The following is a 24,502-nucleotide window of genomic DNA, read 5'->3' on the forward strand; positions in this document are numbered from 1 at the left end:
ATACATGGAGGCAATTGCTGGAGCTTCTGAGAAAGGAACTCCTCCCAGCCGTTCTCCTCGGTGGTTTTATGTAGTTGTCAACTGGTCACAAAGGAGAGCCAAGGCAATGTGAAAAAGAGGGGTTTTCTGACTCTGAGGTTATTGTGAGCTCCCCGTAACACCTCATCATGGAGTAGGATTGGTTTTGTGCAGGTGCATCAGGTCCTAGTAACACAAGGGTATGCAGTTTTGCTATTTCTGCCGTGTTGTGAATCTTAATACAGTTTTCTCTTTGGACTTGTGTTTTTCAAGAGAATCCTACAGGAAAGAGGGACATGCATTTGAACAGGACATGTAATCGGAATGCCTGCCATTCCTCACCACTGTTTGCATGTGACTTTCATGATAACTCATGGCACAGAACCCCAGGGGACCCCACAAGATGTCCAGATGTAGTACACAATGTGAATGAAAAGGAAATCAGTTGTGTTCAGAGCTGCCCAAGTGGGTCCTGGCTGCCCCAGTGTCAGGCTTTTTTCTGGACCAGAGCTTGCTTTGGATGCAGAGAGAAAGCAGTGGCCTTCTGAGGAACACAAAGGACAGAAGAGCTCTGTCCGGTGCTTTGAGTTGTTCCCCTGTAGTAGTCCACTGTCCTTCAACTCTACATGATGCCACAGAAGGAAAGAGAGAGGGCGGTCCACAGTTGCTGTTGCTTTAGTTACTGCTCATCGATAAATCTTGGCTGGAGTGTTGGAGAATGGGCATGTATCACGAATGACAGTAAAACAGTCGACGGAGTGTTCCTCGGGGTTCTGTTGTTCAGGTAGGAACGATAAACAGAGGCAGACACATGCATGCACAAGACATGAGATGTAAACTGTGGAAATTTTGTGTTTGATATTTAAGTTCCATGCTCTGATATTGGTGTTTAAATGGGTGCCGCAGAGCCAGGCATGGTTCTGTGTACCTGTAATCTCAGCGCTTGAGAAGATCAGGAGTTCAGGGCCAGCCTCAGCCACATATCAATTTTGAGATCAACCTAAGGTACCTGACATCCTGTCTCAAAACAACGACACTACCACTGCCTAACACACACACACACACACACACACACACACACACACACACAGCTCTTACTGCCCCCCATGGTGGTTCTGCTGTGTGTGTGTGTCTTTGACAGCGCTCTGGGTGCCCACGTCTCCTTTTCTTCAGGGACAGCAGTAGGCTGGGCTTGGAGCCACTTGCGCCATCTTGCTTTTCTTATCTGGCTAAGGGACTACAGAGCGTGGGTGACAGGCGCTCACGAGAGAGCAGCAACTCATGTAAAAAAGCTCATCTCCGCAGGCGCGGTGACTTATCCAGGCTACATCACTGGAGTTTCTTGAACAACTTCCAGGCTTTCTCACCAATTGTTTACCTCTTATATCACTTCTGAGAAAGCGGTCTCATGAATCTTGTGAGCCAAGAGAGAATATTCCAAGCTTGAAGAAATCACCACACAACACCAGCATCATTATTTTGTGCTCAGTATATCGAGGTGAATTTAAAATAAAATGCCAGTTTCATACCCACAAGTATGATACAGCAGTACCATAATAACATTTTAACAATAATATCTAACAATAACAGTCTAAGATAATATCCTTTCTAACAGTCAAGGTACGTACTGTGCGACAAACAGGAGGGTAGCCTATACAGTGTAGATGCATTGGACAATGGAGTGATCCTTGTGGGGGCAGATGGGATGGCCCAGAGTCTCATCACACTGCCCAGGAAGGCACCTAAGTTAAAACTTATAAATTGTTTATTTCCATTAATAACATTTTTGGGTCGTGGTTGACTGCAAGTAACTGAAATCATAGAAAAATGACACTGTGGATAAGGGAAGAGTAAGTAGAAATTTTCAGCAGGGATATGATGCAGCCTACATTAGTATGTCCCAGTGGTATGGACTAATAAATTCCACTTTTCCTTACAACCATTAACTCGGAGATGGGGTATGTTTTACTTCCCTAAGTACATGTGGCTGTAGAGCACCATGGCTGTGCGGTGAGCGCTTCACTGTATTCTGTGTCCATATGTGACTTGGGGATTTCGTCATTTAGAACTCACATTGATGGAGACCAGTTCCCAATGCTGTTCCTTATGATCCACTCCAGCATTCTGCTACTAATAGACAAAATATATACAATGCTCTTAAGTAAACTGATGCTTGTAAAAAAAAAAAAAAAAAGTAAAAACCGAAACTCTCTTCACATGTCATCTATGAGACCCAGAAAGTATCAGTGTTACCAGAGAATCAGGTACCCACCCTTTTGTCTTCACAGAGAATAAAAGAAGCACTTGGGGAGTCAGGAAATAAACAACCAGAAGCTATATCCACCAGAGTGCAAATGAACTCCTTTCCCTTCTACTTCATGCTGCTCACCTCCATTTCTCACAGGACAGAGGTGAAGGGTGGAGTTTTGAGTCCTGGGTTAGTTTGCTTGTTTCATAAAATCTCTTCTCTTGGGCGGCCTTTGTGTATTTTTTAAACAAAGGATTGTTTGAATAAAATATGCACTGGTATATCAAGGTGCCTGGGTGAGTGGAAGCTAGCAAAGTCAGTGCTGTAGAGTTTTTTCCTGGTTAAGAACTTCTAAAAGATGTAACTGATGCAAATGAATTCATTTCTCATTCAGAGAAAAAAGAAGTCACAAATGCTACAATCTAAACTGAGGTCTTGGAGATGTGACTTCAATTACAGTACGGCTGAGGTAATCAATAATTACACAAGGCAACTTCTCTAAGGCAATGATGGGCTTCAGAATCAGATTGGGATTTGAAATTTAGAATACCTCCACCCATCCCTGGAGTTAATTCCACATTCATGGCATAGAATTTTGTCTTGAGAACTAACAGGCGGCAGAAATAACACAATTTTACTTGCACAATTTTCTAAGCAGGAATCACGTACTGAGTGGATGGATATTTTTTATTTATTGAATGTTCTCAGCATTTCTCATTGGTGTCTCCAAGCAGCAGATCTAAGATCAATAGGAAGGCATACGGTTGCAAGATGGGAATGTAAAATGAGATTAAGAGTAATGTTTGTGAAAATGCAAAGATACACGTTCGGGAGGCAGGCTGTAAGACCCAGGCCTTCTCATCTTCTCTTTTCTTCTTGCATGAGAATGTCAATGCTGTGGCCCCTTTGACAAGACTTGCCTGGGTACAGAGGTGACTCGGTGGGTAAGGGGCTGGCTCTGCAAACATGAGGAGCTGAGCTCACATTCCCAGCATCTATGTGAAGCTGGTGTTGTAGAACACATCTGTAGTGCTGAGCGAGGGAGGCGAGACAGAGGCGAGACAGAAGGCAACCTCCAGGTACACCAGTGGGAAACCTTGTCTCAAAAACATGGAGTGGGGCTTGGAAGGAAGGCTCAGTCGTTAAGAATACTAGCTGCTTCTTTAGAGGATTGAAGCTCAGTTGCTAGCATCCGTGTTGGGTGTCTTACAGCCAACTAACTCTAAGACATCTGATACCTTCTTCTGGCCTCTGTGGGCACCCACACATTCATAGAATGTGCGTGCACCCATGCACACACACATGCAGATATACAAATACATGATAATAAAATAAATCATTAAAAATAAGTAAGTTGAGGAGTGACAGAAGATACCTGACATCAATCTCTGGCTTCCATATGAGCATATCTAGACAAGCATACCCATACACGTATGTGAACATGCATGTATAACACATACATACACACTCACATACACACACACACACGTGCACACACACACACACACACACACACACAGAGAGAGAGAGAGAGAGAGAGAGAGAGAGAGAGAGAGAGAGAGAGACTTGATCCGAAGTAGAGAGAAATAGGGCCAGTGAGATGGCTCAGCAGGTAAAAGCGCTTACCATGCAAGCCTGACAAGCCGAGTTTGACCCTGGAGCCCACATACAAGCTCAGAGTAGTGGTATGCATCTGTCATCACAGCTACATCGGGACTGGAGATAGGAGAATTGCCTGGAAGCTCAACAGCCAGGTAGGATGGAATGTACAATAGCAGAAACCAAAAGAGAGACCCAGTCTTAAAATAAGGTGGAAAGAGAGAACGGGAGAAAGACAAGACACTGTGGGAGCTAGACACACTGACAAGACTGCTTGAATTTCCCACCTGGCTCTAACCTGCCTTGCCATTGGCAAAGCAGCTTTATTCGTCAACCAATGAGAGCAACACATGTTCACAGTGTACAGAAGGACATCCTACATCAGTCTCCAGGGGAACTGATAATTAACTAAGCAGGGGGTAGGATCAGTGCTCTGACTGCAAAGTAATGTGTCTGTATTTTGAGTTTTCATTTCCTATGAATATATAAATATATCCAGATAAATGGTTCCTTTTAAAAGCATCACAATAACTACTTCTTAAAATGTGTGTGTGTGTGTGTGTGTGTGTGTGTGTGTGTGTGTGTGTGTGTGTGTGTTCTTTTCATTCTTGGAGCTAATGAATGTCTGTCTTTTGTACTTTCCCCTCTCTTCCCTCCTCTTCCCCTTCTCTTCCCTCCTCTTCCCCCTCTCTTCCCTCCTCTTCCCCCTCTCTTCCCTCTTCTTCCCCCTCTCTCTATCATAAGTGCTGTAATCTAAACTAAGATGTTTATGGATGTGTCTTCCGTTATGGAATGTCCAAAGCAATTAATAATCACAGAAGGGAACAAGTCTAACGCCCAAGCCTAGGATAGAGATCCACGTCTGCCACTCTCCTTCCCTTCCTTCTCATCTCTCCCTTTCTTCATCCTTTATCTCTTCCTTCCTCCATCCTTCCCTCCTCTCTACTTCCCTTCTTTCATTGTATAATTAGTAATCACAAGTGGAGGTCCAGATATAAATTAATGCAACCGCTCTTTTCATGTGGTTTTTAAAATTGGTGGATGTTGGAGGCTTAAGAAAGTCTGAACAATGGCAACATTGCAAACAGCTTCTCAAGGTCGGGGAGGGCTGAGCACCAGAGGGAACCATTTGTATGTGTGGATGCCTAATACACGACTGTCAAAGATCTTGGTTGGATGGAACATGTAACCTTATTTAACCCAGGTCAATGAAACACACATCCAGAGGGGCTGTTTTTTCCATACCTGTGAATGATGCAATCTAAGTCAGTTCTGTTTTTTCTCTATTTCTAAACTCCATCAGCTCATAGTTTCTTCTTTCTCTCAGGGCTAGTGTAAAGCTTGAGTTTTTCACAGACTCATGGGAAGAGATGAGCAGAGATGGTGGCCAGCCCCTGGTCCTTACCTGCTCTGCCATGGTCTCTGAGGTTTATGAGTCTTCCTTTTGTTTCCCTATGGTGCTTGCTGCTAATGTGCCTCTGACTGCCACACCTAGGCAGGGTCACCCATTTTCTCTCCTTGTTCTTGTTTGATTCTCATCCTCACTCAGCCTTCCTTTTCAGAGCTACATTCTGTGTTATAAAATGTGGGAAAGAAGGAAGGGTCCATGTGTTGTGTCCCATACCTTCAGAGGAGTCTGAGGACTTGGAGAAATCTTGGACTTTCAGCCCCAGAAATCTCATGGATCAGTCTGATCCCACTGCAGCCTGACCTGGTAAGATCCATTTGCTGGACAGGGAGTTCTTAAGAGGCGTGCTGATTGGTAGGGGCTCCTTCCCAGAGCTCCAGGAACAGAAACTGAGTGGACTTTTTTCTCCTTTGGAATTGTCCCCAATCTCACAAGAATCTCTTCTTGCTCCCTGAAACAGCTGTTGAGAATGTATACAGCAGTGTGCGATTCTGTCTAAGAGATTCCTGAGGAGTAATTCCAGATCTCTGAGGATTTCCTGAGTTATGCAGTCACTTAAGGAGACTGCCAAGGGTCCCACTCTGCTCAGCCAAACTGAACTTATCCTCCACATGTTGTATTGGGCGGGCTGCTTCATTCCTCTCTCGCCTTGCGCTCCATGACACTTGTGTTTTCTGTCCTCCTCACCTTTGTATTCCTAGATGTTTTCTTTGCCTGCCATCAGCAGTTAGTGCATCTTTGAATTAGGCACTATGTTAGGAATCATTGAATCAAGGCAGACATGTTGAACATCTATGAATGTTACCAATTTTTCCCTGAAGTCCGCCAGTTCAGTTGTCTCAGAACAATGCTATACTGTCTGTGTCTTTGCAAATGAGGAGTTTGGAGGTGAAGAAGGACACGTGTCCTGGTTAGTTTTGTGTTAACTTGACACAAGCTTGAGTCATCTGGGAAGAGGGAACTTCAGTTGAGAAAATGCCTCCGTGAGAGTGGCCTGCGGATGAATCTGCAGAGCATTTTCGTGATTCATGATTGGTATGGGGGGACTCAGTCCATGCTGGGTGGTGGAACCCATGGGCAGTTGGTTCTGTGTGCTCTAAGAAAGAAAGTAGGCTGAGCAAGGGAGGTGGAGCAACCAAGTAAGCAGCAGTCCTCCGTGGCTTCTGTTTAAGTTCCCGCCTCTAGGCTCTCACCTTGAGTTCCTGCCTTGACTTCCCTTCACGATGAACTATAAGCTACAAGCTGAAAGAAACCCTTTCTTCTCCAGGTTGGTTTTGGTCATAGTATTTACCATAGCCAGAGGAAGCAAATTAGGATAAAGGGTTATGATTCCCAACCTAATGCCATATAAATGTCAGGGAGGTAACCTGGTTTTTAAATGGCACATAAATTTTTAGATAGTTTCTTAAAAACAATTTTTTGCATATATTTAAGTTCCAGAGAGAGTGTTTTGGCACAATTTGGGAGATAATCAATTTGGTAATCATATGCAAATTTTGGTTTATATATAATCAACAAGCCATTGCTCACAGTACACATTCCTCTGTGACCATAAATGACTTTGAAGGAAGAATGCCTCTCACTCACCACTGCAGAGAAATATCCAGTGCATACTCAGCACAGTGAAACCTAGGAATGGCTGAGAAATCAATGTCTGGCTGGCTCCATTCTTCATAGGCTTATGAGAACAGCAGCACCAAATGCTCATAATGGAAACATTCTGTGTTCTGATGAATTCATCTTGCCCCTCCTTCTCTCCCTCTCTTTTCCTTCCCTACCCAACTTCCTTCCTTCCTTCCTTCCTCCCTCCCTTCCTTCCTCCTTCCCTCCTTTCCTTTCTTCCTTCCTTCCTTCCTCCCTTCCTCTCTCCCTCCCTCTCTCCCTTCTTCCCTCCTTCCCTCCCTCCCTCTTTCCTTCCTCCTTCCCTCCCTCCCTCTTTTCCTTCCTTCCTTCCTTCCTTCCTTCCTTCCTTCCTTCCTTCCTTCCTTCCTTCCTTCTGTTTTCATATTTTCTATATTCTATTCCTAGAACATGGCTTCAATCCAAACAGCTAGATTAGTATAGAAATCATGTAACTTTTGTCACAATTGCCAATTGAGGAAGTGAGAAGACTTCTTAGTCCTAGTTATTCAAACACTCATCCATTTCAGCTGATTCAGTATGCAGGGGATCTCTCTCTCTCTCTCTCTCTCTCTCTCTCTCTCTCTCTCTCTCTCTCTCTCTCTCTTCTCCTCAGGGGCCATCAGTTACCAATAGCTCCTCAGTTGGGGGTGCGACTTCATGACCACCTCCCTTATTCACGCTAAGATTTTGCCCAGCTTGATCTTATGCGGGCTTGTGCATGCTGTCACAACCAATCTGAGTTCATATGTGCAACTGCCCCATTGTGTCTAGAAAACAGTTTTTCTGTCTCTCCACCACTATTGGTCCTTACATTCTGTCAACTTCCTCTTCCACGATGACCCTTGTGAGGAGGGGATGTGATGTAACAGTATTTAGCAACGAGCTCGTCACAATCTCTTATTGTCTGCTTATTGACTCAGTTGTGGGTCTGTGTATTAATCATCATCTACTGCAAAAAGAAGCATCCCTGATGGGGGTTGAGGGTATGCTCATCTTTGAGAAGAAGACTAAGTCATTAGGAGTACATTTAGCAGAAGAGTAGAAGTAGTTTCTCTCCAAATGCCTATGATCTACGCAGCCATAATTTCTTGACCCTGTTGACACTGCCAGGCACAGGTTCTGTCTTACGGAGCAGGTCTTACATAGGATCAAAACGTGGTTGTTGACTCTCGTAACATCTGTGCCACGGTTGCACCAGTGGACACATCGTGGCAGGACATGTTTTTTTTTTTGAATGTCTGATTTTCTGTGACTTAGTTTTGACATTGGATCTTCCAAATACATGTTAAAACTATATTATGGATAAATGCTTGTCAAAAGCCTAAATTGTATACATTACTAGCACAATGATACCATTTATAGCACAATAAAGTCTATTTTCTTGGGCTAGGAAGCGGATCACTAGGTAAAGTGCTTGTCACACAAGCTTTAGGGACCTGAGATTGTTGTCAGGTATCTTCCTCAGTATTCTCTATCTTACTTTTGATACAGTGTCTCTCAATGAACCTGGAGTTCACTGTAGCACAAATCTTAAAAGTTCTTATTAATAAAATCAAACCTGGAGCCAGGTATTGGGTTAAAGCTGGAAGATCAGAGAAGCAGAACAAGCCACAGTTTTCTCACCTCGCCAGTTCCTCAGCTGATCCTGTTTGCTCAGACTGGAAGCTTCTGAGTCCTCATCCAAAATGGGTCTCTGCTGAACTGTTGCTAAAAGCCTAAAAGCTTAACTAGCTCTAGTTCCTGGTTTTCACGCCTTATATACCTTTCTGCTTTCTGCCATCACTTCCTGGGGTTAAAGGCGCGAGTCACCATGCCTGGCTGTTTCCAGTGTGGCTCTGAACTCACAGAGATCGGGATGGATCTCTGCCTCTGGAATGCTAGGATTAACGGTGTGTGTGCAACCATTTTCTGGCCTCTGTATCTAGTGGCTGTTCTGTTCTCTGACCCCAAATAAGTTTATTAGGGTGCACAATATTTTGGGGAACACAATACCACCACAGTTCACTGATTGTCTAAACTGTTCAGTCAGTAAATGTCCAGGATCTTCCCTTCTCTGACTTTCCAGCACTGGGACTGCCGTTGGGTGCTGGGAGCCCAAGGCAGGTCCATATTCATGCACAGGAAGTGCATTACCCTGTGACCCATCTCCCAAGCCCATGAGTGTCCTTCAAATGAATCTGTCAGATTATGTCTTCTCAGAGGAACCTTTTCCAAGGTTGCACTCAGCAGGTATTGTAACAGCTGCTTATCTACCCCCTCTCTCCATCCAAACAAGAACATAGGTCAAAACCATTAGAATACCTGACAAATATGCAGATCCCAGTTTACTTTTTATTAAGATGGTTGTGTAGAAAGACAGATGAATTTAACAACTGTTCATTAAGACAGGAAATAAGTTAACTCTATGAAGGGTCTCACTGTTTTAAGGAACTCATGGAAACATTTAATGGGCAATCAAGGCCTCATTTTGTTTCTTTGTATCTCATGAAGGATGTCTTATGGTGAGTATCTGTGGGATGCTTAACTCCATCCATAATCTAATTATGAGGAGGAAGGCGGAGAAGGCCTGTTAATTGTGTATCTGGAGACAATCCAAACTCCACCAGGCTAAGAAATTCTGTGTTGTACCAACAGGGAATTTGTGTTCTGATAAGTGAGATTTCTGCATCTTCATCTCTTCTAGCATGAGAATTGGATGCATTTTGGGTTTAATATCAAGGTGATTGTTATTACTGGATAAATTTTTGTTAGGATTAACATAATTGGGAAAGACAGATGCTTTTAATTTTGCTGATTTAATAATAAGAAAAATATTAATTGATACATACCCACAAATTACTTGGGAGCAGAGATGATATCCAGTAAACATTTGCTGACTGAGGGAGAAGAAAAATAGCTGGTGACTAATTTGCATTGAATAACCCCATGTTTAGGGATCTTTAGCGCATGCTGGGATATTTTCAAGGGCTAAAATAATGTAGACTATATCCCTCCTGTTTTGCAGATGTGGAGGTTGAATCTCTGTGATGACAAATAGTTCATCAAAGGCTGCCCAGCTACTACTAGTTAGGGACTTGGTTCACATCTGGCCTTGTTTGATTCTTAAGCTGAGGTCCTTTCTGTCTTCTCAGCTTACCCCAGAAGTCTATGAAGAAGATTGTTCCTGTGAAGTTAGAAGGCTCTGAGTATATGTTTAGTGATATACAATGCATGTAATAAAGCTTTTCATAAGCCCATTAGGAATTAAGCTACACTTAAAAAATTAAACCCATCATTTGCTGCTGGCTCTTTCCTTCTTCTCTCATAACTCTATTGGGAATATTTGTTTTACTGGGTCAGACTGGTGGACAGAGGTCTTTGAAGTTTACCAGGTGAATACTTGGTCTTTAACTCTGGGCAAACCATATCAACTCCTTGGATCTAGATTTCATTTATAAAATAAAAGCATGGCCAGATGTTCCTTAAAATTCTCTTGAAATATGAATTCTTGATGATGGAAGATTTTACATAAACAAAGCTTCAGGGGTATCTGGGCATTGGGCATCACTTTGTTTCCTATAGACACCCCAAATTCAATGTGTGAAAATTCTCTCCTGTAGTGTCTACCCCTCCACCCTCCCATGTTTATCTAGTTAAGCTGCTTTAATAGTCACTGAGTTTCTTAAGTCAGAGGCCTGATAATGCTCCTTGACTTTTTTCCTGTGCCACCTGCACGTCCGAGCAGTGGTGCTTTCTGATTAAGTATGCCATCTTTCCGTGTTGAACTCCGAGTCATGGCTGTCCTTGGGAAAGTAACTGGAAATCTCTGTGTTCCAGATTTCAGATATATAATGTGTGGCTAATAATTCCAAGGTCAAAATTTATGGTAAAAGTTCTAAGAAACAATTTAGTGCAAGTAAGGCCCAATGCATGCTTTCCATCAATTACCTTATCTTTGGCGCTCTGATTTGTGTGGCTCTCTTGGTCTCCATGCTAGGCAGTACCACCATCAGCCAGGGACCTTATTGCTCAGGTTTACATTGCACTAATTACTTAACTAGCCTCTCAAATGACTATCTAGTTTCTGTCAGGTTCTCCATTAAATTCCTGACTGAGTGATCTTTCTGGAACACAAACGTCTCATACTGTTTGGTCTGGAGACTTGTAACTGGTTACAGCAATGGGCAGCCATTTTCACAGTAAGCTGTGACCTTTGCTTCCCATTGTGTGTTTGGCTTATGCTGCTTCCCAAGTTTACCTAGAATGCTTTGGCCTCCACCCTTCTGTTTATCCAGGACAGGAGTGCTGCCCAAACTTTTGGCTTCTTTGGGCCACACTGGGTGATGAAGAATGATCTCTGGCCTCACATCACTCTAGAAGATTCTTACTTAACACAAAGCCTAAAGTCCCACAGCCACAGTTTTATTACCAATGCAACATAAAAACCTTGCTGTCTTTGGAGAAGACATGGTGCTTATTGCACTTCCTTTGAGTTGAGATGGTGCCCCATGACTGCCCCAGACAGAATATAAGGTAGGGATGTTGTGTGGCCTTAAGTTAGGGCACAAGCAAAGCAGGTTTTCTGCCTGGATTATTTCTTTCCTGGAAGGCTTGTTTGTGGGTCCCAGCTCCTAAGCACTCACAAAACTTGAAAGTGTATATGTAGATAGGATAAAGAGTCTCACTGGCAGAGTGTCTTAGCTGACAGCCAGTGTCAACTGTAGGCTGAGATTCTCTCTATCAATCATCTATCAGTCTATCTGTCTATCTATCTGTCTATCTATCTATCTATCTATCTATCTATCTATCTATCTATCTATCTATCTATCTATCTATCTATCACCTACCATTCTATCATCTGTCGTGTATCTATCTGTCCATCCATCTATCATCTCTCCGTTCTATCTATCTTCATGTTTCTTCATTACTATCTCTAACTGTATATATCTCCACAATCATCCCTGCCTTCATGGACTACATATTCTCTATATCCTTGAGGTCACATGTACAGCTTGAAGTTGCTGCAGTGAAAAAATTGCTTTTGCTCAGGAAGAAGAGAGACCTTGGGAAACTATCCCTAAGGTGAAAATTAACTTATGATTTAGCATGAATTAGAAGAGAAAGCTTGATGGAGAGAATCCCTTTGAGCTTTTTCCACCTGCTTGTCTTGCCTATGAACTTCATGGCCAGTTATACACCAAGCGTCTTTGTTCTTCTAAACCTTGCCTCTATGCTGCATATGGCAATCTGGGCCAGCCGTCTGGGATGTGACTCTGGCTTGAAGAATAACGTTGAAGTTTCTAGCACTCCCTGTCATTGTGGGAAGCAGACTGTTGTCGAAGTGTTATTATTAATGAGAATTACTGCTGGACAGCTTGAACTGGAGGATAATTTATTCCCTGCGAACTTCTAATTGCAGCAAAGCGGTTCATTCACCGTGGCTGCTTGTTGCTGCTTTTCAACCACACTCTGCAGCAGTGAAATCAGGCAGAGCCCAGGCTATGGGGGAAACAGAAGTCTGGGTTCTGGAGACACAGTGAATTGGGTCAGGAAGATTTAATTAATGTAAGAAACACTTGAGAAATAGAGAAAAGCCATCTGGCGTGCTCAGGGGACTACCATCAATTCATAACAATCAAGGTACCTACTATGTGCAGGGCATGCTGTCAAAACTAAAATGCCTACCTCTGAATGACCACTACCTGCTCTCAAGTTTAAAGCTGTTTTCTCTTCTCTGTCATTTCTGATAGAGACATCCTTCCCTTATGTTAAATTCAGTGTGTCTTTCTATTCTTTTCTTCACTTTTCTATGATGGATCCTGCTGGGGAAATGCAAACTGCCACGATGACATGTATGTTTCTTTTGTAATATCTTGGATGGCAAAGGTACCCCTTACTTTAGCCAAATCCCTACTTCCCATGGACTCCGATTTTTTCTTCAGCTTTTATCTGTGGTAGAATTATAGAATTGTTGCCTTGCTTTTCACTTAAGTGCCATTAAATGTGTTCCTGACTTGCTGTTACCATGGTAATAGACACTTGTCATAGGCTGTGGACTCATTGCTGTGTTTATTTAAGTTTGGCCACTTGTGGTTTCATAAGCCTGAGAGCGCCTGACTTTCATCCAAGAGATGGAATCAGAGCCAAGAGGTGGATTCCAATGCGTCCATGATGGAGGATAGATGAGGGTTTGAGGGTCTGGAGGTTCAGTGATTAAGAGCATACACACTGCTCTTGTGGAGGACTGGAGTTTGGTTCCTCACACCCGTGTGAGACAGCTCACAACCCTGTGCTGACTCCTCTGAGACTATGTAAAAGCCGATGGTGGCTCTGATTGCTAAGTGAACTAACACACCAAGAAATGGAACAGTGTTGTATGCTCTCAGGAAACTGCAGAGGGATCTTCATAATTATGGATCAGACTTTGGGAACATTTATTTATTGCAAATTGCACTTTTTAAAGGCAGTTTAGAATCCGTTTGTAGTACAAACATCCAGCCAGTTTTGATGGCAGAACTGAAAGTATTGGAAGAACTCATTTTGACTTTGAGGTCCTTTCTCCCACTCTAGTCAGTTGGAAGAATCTTCAGTGGGGTGCAGCTGACTATCAGGAGTCTACATGGGAACAGCATAATGATTCATAGGGGTGCTGACTGAGGAAGACGTTAGTGTTTTGTCAGGATTCCTGTAAAGTGTATACATTTGAAAGACATTATAAGATACTTCTCTGTTAGTAATATAAGTAAGGATAGAAAGTGAATCAGGTACATTTTGCACTCACCCAGATAGGATAGATAATGGAATATTTTCCCTGAATTTGTCAAATGCAAGTGGACTAGACATTGTTGATGTATTTATTGCTTGTGTACATTGTATATAGTTATTGTACTTATTGTATATAGTTTTTCTTATATTAGTTATAACTTTTATTATTTTTTATTTTTATTAGACAAAAAGGGGAAATGTAGTGATACTTTGTTTTGAAATGTGGTGATATTTTATTTGTATGTTAGTAAATGAAGTTTGTCTGGAGATAAAAGGGAATAGCAAGCCATTTTAAGGTAAACAAACACAAAAGTCAGGCAGTGGTAGCACATGCCCTTAATCCGATCACATGGCAAGCAGAGTCTCTGTGTGTTCAATGACACACTAGGGAACAGCCAAGCATGGTGACACACACCTTTAATCTCAGTACCAACCATAGAGACCTGGAGGTCTGTACAGATAGGCAGTGACAAGGAAGTGAGGTAGCTGGGCTGGAGCCAATGAGAGGGCAGAACAGCAAGACAATAAAAGCTTGGGAAGCTACGGCGGTGTGGTGAGTTAAGGCTAGCTGGTGGCTTTCACTATTTCCCTGATCTCTAAGGCTTTCACCCCTATATTTATTTGGCTCTGTGTTTCTTATTTAATAAAACCATTTAGAAATTCATCTACAGATTCCTATCCATGTCATGGCATTCCTCTCCTTGTGCCCTTTTGATGACAGAGAATGTTTTATCCATGAATGTTGATACAATGTTGGTGATGTCTAGAGTGTTCTTTGTGAAAGCAGCTGTCGCCCTGTGGAACAATAGTGTACCTTTCAAGTCTTGTCTGTGAAAAACTACTATTTCTGTAACTCTGCTGAAAATTTATTTTTATCTATTCATTTATGTGTATGCATATATGGTTGGCATTTGTACATGCTTGTGTGCATGTGTTTGTGCCCACATGTACCCATGTGCATGCACACACATGTGTGCACAGGTCATGCATATGGCGGACAGAGGTTGACATCAGGAGACTTGCTTGACTGCTCTCCAGTTTTTTGAGACAGTGTCATCCACTAAGACTGGAGCTTGATGACTCAGCAAGGCTGGATGGCCAGTGGTCTCCAGGAATCAACGTGTCTGTGTCCTCTGCACTGAGTTTAGATATGTGTGCTGCAGTTCCTGTCTTTTTACATGAATGTTGGGGACCTAAACTCAGGTCCTCATGTTTAGGTGACAGGCACTTAATGGAGAAAACCATTTCGCAAGCCCTGTCACTCCTGATAAGTCATTTACTGTTCTGGTGCTGCAATTTCTCATCTACAAAATGGGTACACCAAAATGTGCCTCCCTCCCAGAATGCTGACATTAATCAAACTTGTGGCAGAGACTTGTAAACTGCCAAACGGTGACATGGATATGGGTCGCTATTGTTGGTGATGCCTCTAATTCCCTTACTTTCTAGCAGACCTGCACAAGGGGACACCCGTGTTTTGTTCTCACTCTGCTGTTGGTTTTATTTGAGGGCTTTACTCAAAATTCTGAGACTGGGAATCATACTCTGGTTCTCCTTGTGGTGGGGATGGTGTATGGTTGTTGCTGGGCCCATCTATCATTACTGACAGTTTTCTCATACCCAGAGATCCTGGCCATTCTCAGCAGGTGTTCTATTTGTTAATCACAATATAAACAGGAAACTTTTGGAATCAAGAGCTGTTACTTGGTGATACCGTTACTCTGTTAGCTGATAAAAATACTTTAAAAACCAGTGTGTGTGTGGTGTATGCTTGTGATGGTATCTGCACATGCCTGTGCACAGAGGTAATAAGAGGATACTGGGTGTCCCGTCTTGTCAGTCTCCCACATATTCCCTTGAGACAGAGTCTTTCACTGAATTGAAGCTCCCTCTGTCGGCTGTGTTGGCTGGACAGGGAAGGCCTGGGGTCTGCTTCTCTATGCTAATCACTGCTGGGCATTCGTGGTCATGCCCCATGGTCATGTGGGTTCTAGGGGTCACATTCAGGTTCAAGCGTGTACACAGCGAGTGCTCTTACCTACTGATCAGTCCCCACAGTTCTACAAAGTGTTTTTATAAAGCAAGAGAATTCCAGGTTGGCAATGACCAGATGGATGTTAGAACTCAAGATTATCGGAGGGGATGCCACAGATAAGGGAGAAAGCTGAGTAGAGAGATAATAAGGGGAAATGGCCAAAGAGCTTGGGAGAAAAATCCATCTGCTTCCAGTTCTCAGAGTTAGTTAGTTTGTTTTGTTGTTGTTTGTTTGTTTGCCTTTTCCATGGTAAGAAATGAGGCACTATGATGCAAATGTTTTTACTGGTAACTTCATACAATAAGAACACATTCAAAAAATTTTGTGTATAGGCGCAATGTCTGACTTGTGGCTGTACTGAATTTTCTGAGAGAAAAAGGAAGAAAGAGATATCCCTGTCATTTGTGTTCAGAACCAGATGGGGTCAGACCTGTGTGCTCTGTGGACCACAGAAACATTTTCTAGTGCTTTTCTTTCAAGTCTCAAATCTTGAGCAAAAATCCAGCACTGAGGGCATTTCTTAGGGAAGACTAGGTTCCTTCAGCTTTTGTGAACTGCAGTAAGTGAGTGGCTGGGAGGCTCTTGGTGGAAGTGGCTGGAGCCCGTGGAACACTGCAGAGACACAGGACTTTGCTGCCATGGAGCACATTATGGGAGAAATACAGTACGGAACACAGCAGGCTTCTGCAAACAAGGCATCCCTTTAAGTTAATTGGTGTTATATAGAAGCTGAAACGCTCCGCTTATTTACAAAGCTCCAGATTTATGTAAAGCAAAACCAATTACACTTAATGCCTAAACTATTCCAGGTGCTCAGCGATAATGTCGCCAGGCACTAGAGAAGAAACTGCCGTGTGAATGCACCCTGTTCCGAATGGAAGCGCGTGTAGTTATTGCAATTTAGCTAATCACAAGTGTCAACGCCAACGTGCGAGTTCTCAGCTCTTCTGCTGCTTGCTTGGGTCAATTTTCTAATTTCTGCAGATCTTTCATCGCAAAGGAAGAGTGAAAACGCAAAGAACATCCTCTTTTTCCTGTTACAATGTAGAAATTAAGGAGATGAAGGGAAAGTTGGGGAAGGGCCAAAGCCACGACAGGCCTTTTTCTAGCAGCAAGAGCGGGCTATGGCTTTTCATTTACACCAAGACGAGGCGTTTGGAGCTTTCTTGATCTTCGGGGTGTTCATTACGAGACCAATGCACTAGATACTGCGCTAACGAGGCTCCTTTGGGGTGTTCATTAAGCCCAAAATTGCAAGCTTGGCATTTAACCTTTCACAGCAAGGAAAGTTGTGAGAGTATCAGGCTCTACCCCACTGCTTTGCTAGGGATTTATGCAAAACAAAGGGTTTGAAAAAGTTGTGGGGAAGAAGTGTTGCCTGTAAGAGCTAGTCTTTTTAGCATGTCTTCCAAACAAACGAGCAAACAGCAAATAGCTGGAATAAGAAAAACACCTGGTGTTTTACAGCTGTAAGAGCATTTAAAAATGCATATTGAAACCCAGTCAAGTTGGCTACGTCTTTTATTCCACAGCTTTAAGCATTGGCTGCATCAGCAAGAGGGGTGCTCAGCCACAGTGAACAATGAACTGGTAAATGCTCTTGCCCATTCCAGCACAGTCCCGGAGGGGAAGCAGATGGGAGGCTCTGGTGAGAGCCTTCAATGTCTGGGTATCATCATGGAAGAATTCACGTTAGACTCATCAAGACAGGCAGTGTGGGGGCAAGAAAGTCACCTGAAGCAGGAGACTCAAAATCAAATTTTGTCAGATACTGAAACAAACTTCAACAAAGGGACAGGGCATTAATTTTATTCATAGAAATAACAATTAATAGCAATAATAAAAGAGGACTGGAATGGAGGCACCTGGCCTGTAATTCCAGTTCATTGGTCGTCCTTGGCTACACAGTTAAGTTTGAGGACAGCCTGGGCTGCATGAGACTTTGTCTCAAACCTAACAAGACCAAATGAAACCAAACCAATATTTTTGATCTATTTTAGTGCAATAACAAGGTCAAATATAGCAGAATTATATATACATTTATCATCTATCTAGACTTATATTATCTATGGTAATACTACCTAGAATGCAATAAAGACTTAGTAAATGTACAGGAAGAAAAAATAAAAACATAATGTCTCTTAGCTTCCAACGACATTAAAATTATAAGTAAATATTGTACATCACTTTCAATTAGTGAATCATTGTAAAGGTTATACAATGTGATTGACATGTTAACACAGAAAATGAACATTTTCTGATCAGAAAGTAATCACCAAGACTTTGAGATCACTTAATTAATTCAAGAGCATAATATAGCAATACAAAAGTATAATAGTTTATTAGAGGATCATAATTGCTCTTTGTAAATAAAGTACATAGATAACATTCATAGTCACTTTCCTTTATGCTGACTTTCCCAGTAAAATGCATAAAGTGTTCGACTGAAGAAGAAAATAATGGATAGTGGCGCTCACAAGACAGAGTCAGATCCAGTTTCACAGGGCTGTCTCCCAAAGATCAATACTTGACGATGTTTCATGTATACTGCCATAAAACTTCAGAGACTTTTTATAGAGAAGAGTTTCTTCACGATTTCTTCCACTGATGCTCTGGGCATTAAAATGATTTAGATTACAATATCTAAAAAAAAAGAAAGAAAGCAAGCTTTCCTTAGGAGCAGATGTAGATCACTTGATAAATCATCAGCCTCTCTCCCGCGCTTGCCTACCTTTATGATGGCACCACAGGGCTCATTATTTAAGAGGCAGTCTTTGTACAGGGACAGGAGAGTTCTATTTAGTACATAGTAAGGCTCCCATAAGGACCTTTAGAAAGCGCTCTCTTAATATTGAGACAAGGTATTGCCATGTAGCCTAAGCTCTCTTGGGACTTGCTATGACATCTAGGCTTGTTGGAACTGGGGCAATCCTCTTGCCTTAGCTTCTTAAATGCTGGGATTATAGGGTAGCACACATCATCACCACCAGCAGGATGGTGTTCTTTTACAACCATCTGTGAGTCTCTTCTGTACTGTCAGTGAGAGAAACCTGGAAATTTTATTGGCAGTGGATTTCATGGCTGCTTGGACTCTAACGGCTCATCAGATATGCTGTAAATTGTATTGTATTGATCAGACGTACCATGAATTTGGTGCTGAGACCATTGTCAAAGAAGGAGTCTGTGACCACATTTTAAAAATGTCCACTGTCCACCATGACATCAGGGAAACTTACCTTTCCTGAATATCTTCTCCAACAATACTATTCTGGGAAGGAGGGATTGTTCCCATTTAATATACTAGAAAACTAAAGTTCAAGTGTAAAACAACTTCCTTATGTTTACATGAGACTTGGACAGAATTAGACTTATTTCTGAACCAAATCTGCTTTAGTGCATAGTCCCTTATCTTTGTTTGTTCTAATCCCTGGTGTTGGACATTTTCATTCTTACCTTTCTTCTCATCAACCTCAAGCTCTCACTCGATAACCACAGATATTTGAATGTTTTAGATTGGTCACTAATCTCATCCCCTTTGTACTAATGGCATTTTCTTGGTTCAACGTTGTCTCTTTAGTGCCTGGGACAGTGCTTTACAGGCTGACTGAATGCATGCATACATGATAAATTTGTATTCACAAGTAAGACTTATTTAAATGCAATCATATCCATGGTCAACTAAACCACATCTCAGCATAAGAATGAAAAGAATAAAGCAGAAGAAATGGGATGTATAAGGCCAAATTGGTAGGCACTTTAGTATTGCCAATATTTTTGAGTATTTACTCAACTTCAACCCTGAGACACAGTAAGAGGTGGAGAAACCAAGGCCCAGCCAGGTTAAGGAGTGTATTGGTATTTATATTGCTCACACACTGTGGAACAGACCTTGACATCTCTGACTCTGGAGGCTGCTTCTATGAAGGACAAAGGCAAATTCTTTTTTGTTGTTGTTGTGGAATATTATTTTAAGGTATGTTACTTTGTTTATGTTACATTTGTTTAACTCTGTGAAGCTGTGTTACTTTGCCCATGTAAAACACCTGATGGTCTAATAAAGAGCTGAACGGCCAATAGCAAGGCAGGAGAAAGAATAGGCAGGGCTGGCAGGCAGAGAGAAGATAAAGAAGGAGAAATCTGGGAAAGAAGAGTAGCCAGAGAAGGAGGAGGGCATCAGGGGACAGACATCCAGCTACACAGCCAGCCACTGAGTAAGAAATAATGAAAGGCATACAGAAACAGAGGAAGGTAAAAACCCAAAGGCAAAAGCTAGATGGGATAAGTTAAGTAAAGCTGGCTAGCAACAAGCCAAGCTAAGACCTGGCATTTATAATTAAGAATAAATCTCCACATGTGATTTATTTGGGAGCTGGGTGGCAGGCCCTTCGAAAGAGCAAAAACAACTAACAACTTTTTTGTTTTTGTTTTTGGAGACAGGATTTCTCTGTGTAGCCCTGGCTGTCCTGGAATTCTCTTTATAGTCCAGGCTGGCTTCTAACACAGAAATCCACCTGCCACTGCCTCCCAAGTACTGGAATTAAAGGTGTGAGCCACCACTGCCTGGCCAAAGGAAAATTCTTACAAAAAGACTATGAAATAAAAAAAAAATGGAGAGGTGGTATTGGACTATACGCTGGCAGATGGAGACAGCGGCCGAAGGGGAAAAGCACGTGTCTTCGGCTTCTGTTTTCACAACAGAATCTGTTTTCCTACATAGCTACAAACCCTTGTTGGAGTTTCCTGTGAAATTCTCTGATTTTCTAGTTTCATTTGCAATCTAAGAGCCTGGCATTTAGAGAAATTCCATACTGGGGGAGAGAGGTGGAGCTTGTGTGCTTTGGAGGGCAAAAAGTACTCATACTAATGGGGCTATTCAATTTTAGGTCTGGTCCCTACCCCTCCTTGTAGGGTTTCAGTGTCTCCCATAACGGACCATCAGCACAGGGAGATCAGGGCTGTAGATGACACTGAGCATCTGTTGACTTTTGACTCAGCAAACTTCTGGTTTGCTGCACCCATCTGTCACCTGGATGCTGATCCAAAAGACATTTAGTAGAAGAATAAAAGACTGGTTTGGGCAAGGAAGAGGTAGCGACAAGTGGGAAGATTTGTGGGGAAATGTCTACAATAGATAAATGGAGGCAAGTGAGGACAATGAAACTTTAGCTTCTGTGATGTTACACACACAGAACTTAGATCTTTACAGAGGTCTCTCCCTAAAAACCAGCAGTTTTTATATTGACGTAATTTACATGTGTAAAGGCTCCAACAGGTTAGACAATTTGCTCCCTGAACATAGCTAGAATATGTCAGAAAGACAGAGGCAGAGAGAGGTGGGGCAATCAATAGATAGATGGATTATGGGGGGCCATCCCTCACCCCCAAATTTCCCCAGAGTACTCTTGATTAGAAGCAGCAGGAAATATTAGTTAGAAGGAAGGATAGAGGGGAGAGAAATAGATAGAAAACACAGGATAGCCTTGGGAAGGTCTAGATCCTAATCCATCAGGCCTCAACTGTCTCTGCCCTAGGGTATTTAAAGGAATGCCAAGGGGTGGAGCAAAAGATCTCCCCCCAGCACAGTCAAGTGCAGAACTTCTCAGACACCTGCACTCAGGACTGTAGTCCAATCATCCTCTCTAGGCAGACCTGCTGGGCAAAGCCTCTAGGAACTTAAAAATGGGCTCCAACAAGGGATAGCAGATGATACACAGCTGCCTGATTCATGGAGGTTCTTTGGCAAATAGGCATTGAATGGATGAAAAATATTTCTGTGATTAAATGGTATTTTGCATATGTTAATTGTAAGACAAGCGAGATTATGCACAAGGATGATAATATCCCATTACTTTGACAACTTAGGTGAGGCTCTAAAACAGTGGTTCTCAACTTGTGGGTCGTGACCCCTTGAGGGACACATATCAGATATCCTGTATATTAGATATTTATATTATGATTCATAACTAACAAAATTACAGTTATGAAGCAGCAGTGAAATAATTTTATGTTTGGGGGTCACCACAGCATGTGGAACTGTATTAAAGGGTCGCAATGTTAGGAAGGTTGAGAGCCACTGGTCTAATGGATTTTCACCTATTGACCTTGAAATGGCCACTGCTGATTTAAAGACTTGAATGGAACCCAAATCTCTAGGGTCATTAAATTCTTAGCTGTTTGTTTAATGGTATTTTTTTTTCCAGTGGTAATGACTTACCCATATGGCCACCTGTAACTCTGAAATAGTACCACAGTGGATAAAGAAAACCACATTGGCATCACAGCATGCTTTAGAATGGAATAAAGCACTTATTTATTATGAGAATTGGTGGATAAGGGAAGTCAAAAGTGAAGGTCTTGCTCAGAATAATCCATTAAATTTCTGCAGGATGCTAATTTGTCTCATCATGGCGTATGGGATCCCATTGGCTCACTCCTGAGTCTCAGACCAATATTTCACGGAGTCAGAAATCGTTCCTCTTCCCACACACTTACCTCCGCAAAGCCCTCCAGAATCCCAGGACGTTCAGCAGCATCAAGGATGCCAGCACGAAGAAGAAGCCTTCTAAATTGCCTTTGTTTAATGTGTTTGGAAACCAATTGCCTATTTGGAGCAAATGTGTAATTGTTATTCAGTTGCAGAGTTGCAAGTTTCTGTGAATATTTTATTATCCTGCAATTCATAGAGAGTTGCTCGCCTCAGTAACATTGCCAACATAAGAAAGCTCATCTGAAACATCATTGCCAAAATTCATTTAACTCTGGAATTAGTAGAAAAATGATAAGCAGCACACCCCAACATGTCAGGCTTAAAAAGCAGCAGCACCTTTTCCTGAGTGGTAAGGGTAATCTTGATTACAATATTAAAATTAATCAATTGTCTATCCTGTCTCATTTATCCTGGGATCTCTTTGTTTAGTACTGTGCCTAACATATGGAATAAATACATATTGAATGAATGAAAGCCCTTTTCTATGATCAGATTGTCTTCTGCATATCTAATTGTAAGACCGGTCACATGACACATGTAGATGATGGATGCCACACATTTTAACAAATGGAGTGAATCCAGGGTTCTCTTTTGGTCAAGTCACTGCACGTGTTGGGCAGAAAACATTAACTCTGATTGATGCAGAGATTTCTTTGGACCTGATGAATAATTATTCTAGTTTAAAAAAATGCAACGAAGAATCTTCACTTCATTATAGCATTAAACTGAGTATTTATGATATCACTCAGGATTCAAGGTAATTAATTTGTTCTTAAGTTTTAACTTTTGGTTTTGGTCTTTGCTATGATTTTTTTCCTCTTTCTAAATCTGAATCAATCTTTATTCAATGTATGCTTTCTGCATGCATGTATATATGTGCATGTTCTTGTGTGTTGGGTGCAGATACGTGCATGTAGAGTATGTGGAATGGATGTTAGTCTCTAGGCTTCTTCCAGTTTTTGTTCAGGCTCTTATTGGTCTGGAACTCTGCCATGTAGGCCAGGCTAGCCCAAAAGCTTCCAGTGTCAAAACACAGTGAAAAGAGTGATGCATGGTGAACAGTGCCTTGGAGAACTGTGAGAGAAGCGTCAGGGGAAAGGCAGAGGCCTCTTATCTCAAGTGCATTGTGTTCCCTGGATCGTTCTTGGACATTATTCTGTGCCTCCTGTGACACCATATTCATTTATAAGACGTGTTTATTTTTGTTGGATGTCAGAACGTAGCTATAGAATCCAATCTGGTCAGTGTACTCTGAATCTGGTTATGGCCTCTGCCTTGCTTCCAAGCTTTCCCAGATATAATCTACAGTACGTGCCAGGCAATTGTGTTCAAACTGGTCTGTCCTGAGAAGGTTCTAGGAAAGGCTGCTCTGTTAATATCTAGTATGTACTTACTGATATTTATTTATATGTTTTTCTGATCATGTTTTTTTCTGAAGTCAAACAACCTCCCTTGGATAATTGCTTTTTTTGGGTTACATTTGTGTATAAAAGTCCACTGAAACTGAAGTAAGGTTGTCTCGGAATTATTATACTGTAGTGTCTCCCCCCTCCATCTTTCAGGTCCTGGGATCCTGGCTCTCACAGTCACAGATCTGCATAGGTTGGCAAACGTTGACAAGTGGCACCAGAATCAAGGACCTGCATGAAAAGCTAAGAGAGGACCTGAGGACCCCTGCCGCAAGAGGCAAGGAGGGATTAACACAGACCTGAAATAGGGAAACCAGCATCATATACTGAGTGGATACACCATTTCTTAAGTACAAGTGGGGCTTCAATGTCCAAAGCCCAGCTGCAGCAATGTTGGGGGCTAATAACAGAATATAATCCTTGGTTTCTTGAAAAGGGCACTCTAGATCCCAGAGTATGGGATCAAGTTAATGAAATACGGTGAAAACCCACAGACAAGGAGAAAGTAGTCCAGTGCACTTCTGGGTAACTTGGACATTCGTCCACATCATGATACAAATAGTAAGTGGGGACGAGCCAAAGGATTTAGAAAATACCATAACAGATTCTGTACATGAGTATGAGCTCATGTAAACACAGAAAAAGTCTTTCAAGCTAAAAGGGGGCTTTTTCTAGCACAAGGTCAGAAGGGACCAAGTGAGCAAAACTGAAAGTAAAAATATCAGCTCTGCTTAAGGGCTCAAGGAGGAGCGCCCCTGGCCGTCTGACGCCCCCACCCAATATTACAACTTCCTCTACCTGAGGACTATAATGATGGTTGGAATAGATAGAGGAGTGGGGGGTGGATTATGTGCTTCCTTTCTAGAAGGGAGCACCTTTGTTTTCTGGGAGTGAGGACATATGGCATAAATTACCGGATTTTGGAAAAGAG

The 24,502-nt window shown here is 42.2% G+C and overlaps 1 protein-coding gene across 1 annotated transcript in view; it reads right to left on the minus strand.

Annotated features, from left to right (window-relative positions):
• Positions 1–17,469: 17,469 nt before the first annotated feature.
• Slc15a5 (solute carrier family 15 member 5) overlaps positions 17,470–24,502 on the minus strand; it is a 100,413-nt gene continuing 93,380 nt past the window's right edge. Inside the window, 2 exon segments of the mRNA XM_006976499.4 lie at positions 17,470–18,318; positions 22,168–22,276. Of these exon segments, the coding sequence (XP_006976561.2) occupies positions 18,174–18,318; positions 22,168–22,276 (254 nt within the window). The 3' untranslated portion in view covers positions 17,470–18,173.

The sequence above is a fragment of the Peromyscus maniculatus genome, chromosome 3 (assembly GCF_049852395.1).
Source record: "Peromyscus maniculatus bairdii isolate BWxNUB_F1_BW_parent chromosome 3, HU_Pman_BW_mat_3.1, whole genome shotgun sequence".
NCBI classification, from domain to species: Eukaryota; Metazoa; Chordata; class Mammalia; order Rodentia; family Cricetidae; genus Peromyscus; species Peromyscus maniculatus.